The following is a 7,163-nucleotide window of genomic DNA, read 5'->3' as shown; positions in this document are numbered from 1 at the left end:
GAAAATGAAAAATGTAATTTTTCATTTGCACAGCCCACTGTTCCAAAGATCTGTCAAACGCCAGTGGGGTATAAATACTCACTGCACCCCTTATTAAATTCTATGAGGGGTGTAGTTTCCAAAATGGGGGTCACATGTGGGGAGGTCCACTGTTCCGGCACCATGGGGGCTTTGTAAACGCACAAGGCCCCCAACTTCTATTCCAACCAAATTCTCTCTCCAAAAGCCCAATTGTGCTGCTTCTCTTCTGAGCATTGTAGTGCAGCAGCAGAGCACTTGACGTCCACACATGGGGTATTTCCATATTCAGAAGAAATGGGGTTACCAATTTTGGGGGGCATTTTCTCCCATTATCCCTTGTAAAAATGTAAAATTTGGGGAAAAACAGCATTTCAGTGAAAAAAAAAATAATTCTCTTCATTTTACACATCCAACTTTAACAAAAAGTTGTCAAACACCTGTGGGGTGTTAAGGCTAACTGTACCCCTCATTACGTTCATTGAGGGGTGTAGTTTCCAAAATAGTATACCATGTTTTTTTGTTTTTTTTTGCTGTTCTGGCATCATGGGGGCTTCCTAAATGTGACATGCCCCCCAAAAACCATTTCAGAAAAAAAACTCACTCTCCAAAATCCCATTGTTGCTCCTTCCCTTCTGAGCCCTCTAGTGCACCCACAGAGCACTTGACACACACATATGAGGTATTTCCTTACTCGAGAGAAATTAGGTTACAAATTTTAGGAAGATTTCTTTTACCCCTTGTAAAAATTCAAAAACTGAGTCTACAAGAACATGTGTGTAAAAAAAAAAAAGATTTTTAATTTTCTCCTTCACTTTGCTGCTATTCCTGTGAAACACCTGAAGGGTTAACACTTACTGAATGTCATTTTGAATACTTTGAGGGGTGCAGTTTTTATAATGGGGTCATTTATGGGGCATTTCTAATATGAAGGCCCTTCAAATCCACTTCAAAACTGAACTGGTCCCTGAAAAAAATTTAGATTTTGAAAATTGTGAAAAATTGCTGCTGAACTTTGAAGCCCTCTGATGTCTTCCGAAAGTAAAAACATGTCAACTTTATGATTAAAAAAAAAGTAGACATATTGTATATGTGAATCAAATATATAAATTTGGGCTGTCCATTGTCCTTACGAGCAGAGTTTCAAAGAAAAACATTTTTGAATTTTACCAAGAAATGTGGAAGTATCGACTAAAATGTATCACTAACATGAAATAGAATATAGCAAGAAAAAACTCGAATCAGAATGAAAAGTAAAAGCATCCCAGTTATTAATGCTTAAAGTGAAAAAAAAACTGCATCCTTAAAGGGATACTCCGCCCCTAGACATCTTATCCCCTATCCAAAAGGATAGGGGATAAGTTGTCAGATCGCTGAGATCCCGCTGCAAGGGACCCCGGGATCTCTGCTGTGGTACCCCGCTATCATTACTGCACAGAGCAGACTGTGTAATGACCAGCGATACAGGGGCCGGAGCATCATGATGTCATGGCCTGCCCCCTTAATGCAAGTCTATGGGAGGGCGGTCTGTTATGTCACAAGGGGGCGGAGATGTGACGTAATGATGCTCCGGCCCCTGTATTGTCCGTCATTACGCACGGAGCGAGTCTGCTCTGTGCAGTAACGATAGCGGGGTGCTGCAGCCGAGCTTATTTTTGCACCACCCATTGTAATGACAACCACTAAATCTACAGCAAACCCAGGAGGAAAAATAAAAATTCTACGCAGTGCACTTAAAAGTGACACTATTCTGTAGGTCCATATGGTTACAATGATACAGGTTCTTTATACCTTTAAAAAAAAAAAAAAAAGAAAAAAAAATATAAGAAAAACGCACCAAAAATAAAGTTTTAGATTGTCCTCTAACCCCTATGACTTTCCGTTTATGGTCTTTTTTGCGCCGTGATCTGAAGTTATTGGTACCATGAATGTTTTGATCAGACTTTTTATACATAGTGACAATATGCAATTTGTCAATGAATTTTTTTTATGTGTGCGCCATTGACTGCAGTTTAACCATAAGATTTTATAGTTTTGACATTTATGCATGTGGTGAAGTTTAAATTTTTTATTTTTTTTAAATGGGAAAACTTATTTAGGAAGGGGTTAAATCACATTTACACTTTAGCCCCCATAGGGAACTAATTACTTGTAATCTTTTGCTTGCATACTGTTAAATGCTGTGTCAGATCAGTGTAATCTGCACTCGATTGCTCAAGCCTGGATCTCAGGCTTGGAGCATGGTAAGGCACCTTCTGCTGTGTCCTCAGCTGTTCTGGACACAGATTTCACCATGGCAGTCCAGACAAACTCTGCTGAGCTAACAGGCAGCAATTTCTCCTGGTTTAGATGCCGCGATCAACTTTGATCGTAACATCTAAAGGGTTAATACTGGACATCAGCCTGACTGGCAATGTACGGTATTGGTCGCGGGTCCTGGTTGCTGATGGAAACTGGGACACAAATTGTCTACAGGAGTACCCCTTTAAAAGTAGATGGACATGTAATGCGACACAACCTGAGGACAGGTGTGGTGCTTTTGTTTGGAAAAAATCTAGACACTATTCCTGGATAACCCCTTTAATTTCAAGTTTCAAACCAGAGAAAACAAAATCTGGGGTAAGGCAATACTGTCACTTTACTGATAGGAGCTATACATCTTGGAATCCATAAGCAGTGCAGGCTACTATGCAGCACTAGTGTATGAAGCATAGAGGTAATATGTAAACTGGGTGTTTGAGGGCAGCTGCACTGCTCTATTATCTTACATTTTCAGTGTAGGTTGGGTGCACTGGTATGTTAGTGTACCCAGTAAACATTCCAGAGGAAACGAGGTTATTTGCTTTTTTTTATCTAGATAACTAGACCTGCCACTGTTCTTAAGCGAGAAGTCCTAGCTTTCACTTGTCCATGTTCACCTAGATCATCTAAGTTACACCATAAAAATGAGATCTATGCTGAAAAGTAAAAACTCCTAATCTAGTGCAATAGTTTGGATTGCAGGGATATGTGCATACTGTCCAGCATCTACCTACTTCTGTTGTACAGAATGTTGCCGTCAGGTATCGGGGGGGGGGGGGGGGGGGATCTTCCAGAGTAAACTTTAGTGAAATACAAGTTAACTTTGTATCTTTCACTGGATCTGGGCTTAGAGTTCTCAATCACCAGTAATTCTATGCTTCAAGTTTACCCCATTCTTCCTTCTAGAAGCCCCTTCACACATGACATAATTCACTCCTTCATACCAGACTATTGGTTAAACGTTCTTCTGAGAGAGACACCATGTACTACTCAGCTTTTAATCTTTTTATTGTCCAAGACAATATCAGCCTTTGTATGAAGATCGCATCAACTCTTGTTTGAACACAATTTGTATAGTGCTGAAATGCAGTAGACCATATAAATTGTATCAACTTTACAGCCAGAGATTTGCTTCAAGAGTTACTTTTACACATTTAAGAAGTCTGTTAAAACAAATGACTGGTTGTCATAATCCCCTTCACAGCCTTCAGGAATAGAGTGTGCTTGTCATCTTTATATCACACCACTCGACCATTTAAGAGAGGGCTGCTTTCCCCACTTCGGGAGTGTCCAAGGGCATTTTGAATGAAGAGGCGAAGAGATTGGCGATCAGGAAACCATTTGACAGATGAGTGTTCTGTTCTGAGCGGTGTGTAACTCTTCAGGTGTCTATGTATATACACAAACAAAAGCAGTGTCAGGTAAATGTAAATTTGCCCATTGTATTTCTAGGGATCATGGCTATTCAGTGCAGTTCTAATGTATATCATACAGGCTGTTCTCCATAGACAGTGCTTTTATTAGAGAAATGGAAATTCATATCCAAGCTCTCACCCAGGGCAAACTTTGCAGACTACTTGCCTAGAAAGTGGATTTTATAGGCAAGAGTGGGTAAACCAATATAGGCAAGAGTATTCTGCTCACCTGTATGTGTAAGCTACAGTAGCTACAGCTAAAGCAACCAAGAGGACACCAACTGTAACAGCAATTCCACTGACTGAAGAAGCTGCACCTTTAAAAAAAAAATAAATAAAGTTAGTGTAGATATGTGAAGTAAGTCTATGTTCATTCAGAGATTATGCCAAAACTCTGCCTTGTATTTAATGAACTTACCTGATACACTAACTTGTGCACTAGCAACAGCCAAGCTGACATCATCGGTCAAGGACACATTTACACAGTAAACTCCGGTGTCATTGAAGATTTGCCGCAGTACTAGTTGGCAGTCAGATGAGGGCTCCACAGGGTTGCATACAGTCTCTTGTGGATTCTCACAGTCTGGGCCAGAGATTACAGTGCAGACCTGTCTTGGTATACTAATGAGAAAACCTTTAGTTTCTAAGGTATATGGGCACAAGCATAAATCTGTTAAGGCTGCCTATTGAGTTACAGCAGTAAACTCTGGACCCCCAGTATCAGTAAGCTTCAGTGTAGGTTTGTCTGGCCATTTCTATAGTGGTGTTAACTTTAGCTACTATTTTTACTCGAGCAGTACTGGAAATCTTACACTAGATTTAAGTGGTTACTACAGCTGGTAATATGAACGCCTCAGTATACACACCGCTCCTCACTGAATTGCACTTACCTTCCTTGGCATGTAACCGTGAGATCCACTGCGTTTTCCATCCCAGCAACTGCAATTGGCTCCACTTGTACAATCTGAACACTTTCAATGCCAGCTGGAAAGAATATGAAGCACATTAGTTGTGCAAACTAGATGTCACAAGTCCTTATTATACTAGTTACTTACAGACAATTTCCAGGTCACTGGCAAATGTTCCATATCTGTACAGCAGACACCCAACAAGTGGTCCCTCAGGAGCCTGGCGCTTTACAAGTTGTAGTACTTCTCCGTTGGCTTCTGTGACTGGTTCAGCTGCAGTGGATTCAGCCAGATCCGTTACTGTGAAAATAGCGGCGCACACCATTTTCAATAGGGAAAACAATCCTTATTGTATCCAAGCCATAATGCTCAAGGGATTTGTATACAACTAACTCTTATATTGTGAATGCAGAAGTAGGCAAGTGGCAACTTAATGCAAAGATTGTATCAATATAATATGCATCAGGTTTTACCACCATGTTACAATGGACACTTATACCACATGTATGCAAGTTTACATGAAAGTACCTTCTGCCGGTGCTAGTGTAGAGGAACTTTCTCCAGACTCCGTAACTGCCACAACACTTTCTGCATTGTCCTCAGCAAGTTGTGTTCCAGTTTCTACAGCCTGACTAGGCAACTCCTCTGCTGGCACAGCTGCTGCATCACTTGGGACGACTTCCTGGGTAGCTGGCAAGGCTGCATCACTTGGGACGACTTCCTGGGTAGCTGGCAAGGCTGCATCACTTGGGACAACTTCCTGGGTAGCTGGCAAGGCTGCATCATCTGGAATGGCTTCCTGGGTAGCTGGCAAGGCTGCATCACCTGGAATGGCTTCCTGGGTAGCTGTCAAGGCTGCATCACCTGGAATGGCTTCCTGGGTAGCTGGCAAGGTGTCAGCAGCAGGTAAAGCTTCTGTTGCAGCATCTTCATTTACCACAGCCACTTGTGTTGCGCCTTCTTCAGGATCAGCAGTTGGTATAGTTGGTTGAGCTATTTCTGGTGCTACTGATGCAGAACCCAGGTTAACCTCATTAATGGAAGCCTCCGTTTCAGTCAAATTCTCTTGTACATCAAGTAACAGAGTGGAGTTAGGTGGAACTGGCACTGCTGTACCACTGGGAACCACTATAGGAAGACAGTAAATCTTTATTAATTTTTTTTGCAGTGTTTAAGGTCTACTGTGAACACATTTTTATAACCTTAAGTTGTCTACGATTACTACTCTTAAAAAAATGATAAGTGTTTATTCACATGTTGCAGTCTCACTACATGCAATTAAATCCTTAGACTGTTTCAGATGGACTGGGCCTACTACAAGGAAGGGTTAATGACACGTATTCTGCCTTATCTAGGACAGTACAGCAGGATTAAACTGGCACAGTTGCATTACCACCCTCTTTAAAGCAATCCCCCTCAGTCATACAAATTAATTGTGCCCCTTTAAGAAGTAAGAACATAACCTACCAGTCTGTTGTCCACCATTTGTTGTAGCTGCCTCAGTAGTGGGTTCTGCTGGTACATCTGTAGTCAAATCTCCCTGTGCAGTTGTTACCAAAGGAGCAGCACTACCACATGGAGTGATTGGAATTGCAGCCTGAACAACCACTTTTGCTTTAAATACACCAGGAGAAACATATGTATGAGTAACCCCCATATTCCGAGTTATCAGTGTACCACTCTCATCTCCAAAGTCCCAGGAGAAAGATACATCAGATGTCTGGAGATAGCTGCTTGGGTCATGAACTGCTACAGAGAAGGACACTGCTCTGTTTTGGATAAAGCGCTTGTCCTCCTGGTCCAGATCAAGAACTTGTGATATAGAAACAGAGACCGGTATTTGATCTGTAACATGAAATTAGAGAGTTTGTCAGAGACAAGAACAATAGATATATTTGTGTGTGTGTGTGGGGGGGGGGGGGAGAGAAATTTCTCATTGTGTAAATCAGTATTTAACCAACCTATGTGACTCAAGCGGTTGCAAGACTACAACTTCCAGCATACTTGACATTCTTTGGCTGGAGTTTTAGTTGATTACTTACACCAGTGTCTAGTTTTTATTTGCCCCCCTCCCCCATTTGCTAGGTCATACATCATGTGTACATTTAAGTTCTTGAATTAGTCGGTCACATTTTTTGCAGTGCATTTAAATTCCCCCATAAAGTCAACATTCACATATTGTTAAAGACTAAAGATGAACTGAAATTAAGTTTCCAGTAATGATTTAGATTATAGAGTATAAACCAAGTGTGATTCTTTTAAAAGATTTTATTTCGTGGGAAGCAAGTGCCATACCAGTTATGGAAAACTGAGAGGATGTGCTGCCAATGGGGATGAATTTCTGTCGTCCTCGATAATGGTACACAACAACTTCCATTGTGTATGAGCCAAGCGGAACGCCATCTGTCTCTACTGTTAGATTGGAAGAGGGACCATCTACTACCTGCCAGTACTTTCCTAGAAGGAACCAAGAAGCTTCAATTATTCATGTGCCAACTCTTAACTGACCAGTGATCTATTG

The 7,163-nt window shown here is 41.2% G+C and overlaps 1 protein-coding gene across 3 annotated transcripts in view; it reads right to left on the bottom strand.

Moving 5' to 3' along the window:
• Nucleotides 1–3,309: 3,309 nt before the first annotated feature.
• Nucleotides 3,310–7,163, bottom strand: part of PMEL (premelanosome protein) — a 29,150-nt gene continuing 25,296 nt past the window's right edge. For all 3 annotated transcript variants that reach the window (XM_056562345.1, XM_056562344.1, XM_056562346.1), the window contains 8 exons: nucleotides 6,938–7,099; nucleotides 6,110–6,487; nucleotides 5,171–5,770; nucleotides 4,790–4,942; nucleotides 4,625–4,718; nucleotides 4,153–4,355; nucleotides 3,964–4,051; nucleotides 3,310–3,708 (listed from right to left, as the gene is read on the bottom strand). In XM_056562345.1, the coding sequence (XP_056418320.1) occupies nucleotides 3,558–3,708; nucleotides 3,964–4,051; nucleotides 4,153–4,355; nucleotides 4,625–4,718; nucleotides 4,790–4,942; nucleotides 5,171–5,770; nucleotides 6,110–6,487; nucleotides 6,938–7,099 (1,829 nt within the window). In that variant the 3' untranslated portion in view covers nucleotides 3,310–3,557. The remainder of the gene's footprint in view (nucleotides 3,709–3,963; nucleotides 4,052–4,152; nucleotides 4,356–4,624; nucleotides 4,719–4,789; nucleotides 4,943–5,170; nucleotides 5,771–6,109; nucleotides 6,488–6,937; nucleotides 7,100–7,163) is intronic.

Source organism: Hyla sarda, chromosome 2 (genome assembly GCF_029499605.1).
Source record: "Hyla sarda isolate aHylSar1 chromosome 2, aHylSar1.hap1, whole genome shotgun sequence".
Lineage (NCBI taxonomy): Eukaryota > Metazoa > Chordata > Amphibia > Anura > Hylidae > Hyla > Hyla sarda.
This window is presented reverse-complemented; position numbering and strand designations above follow the sequence as displayed.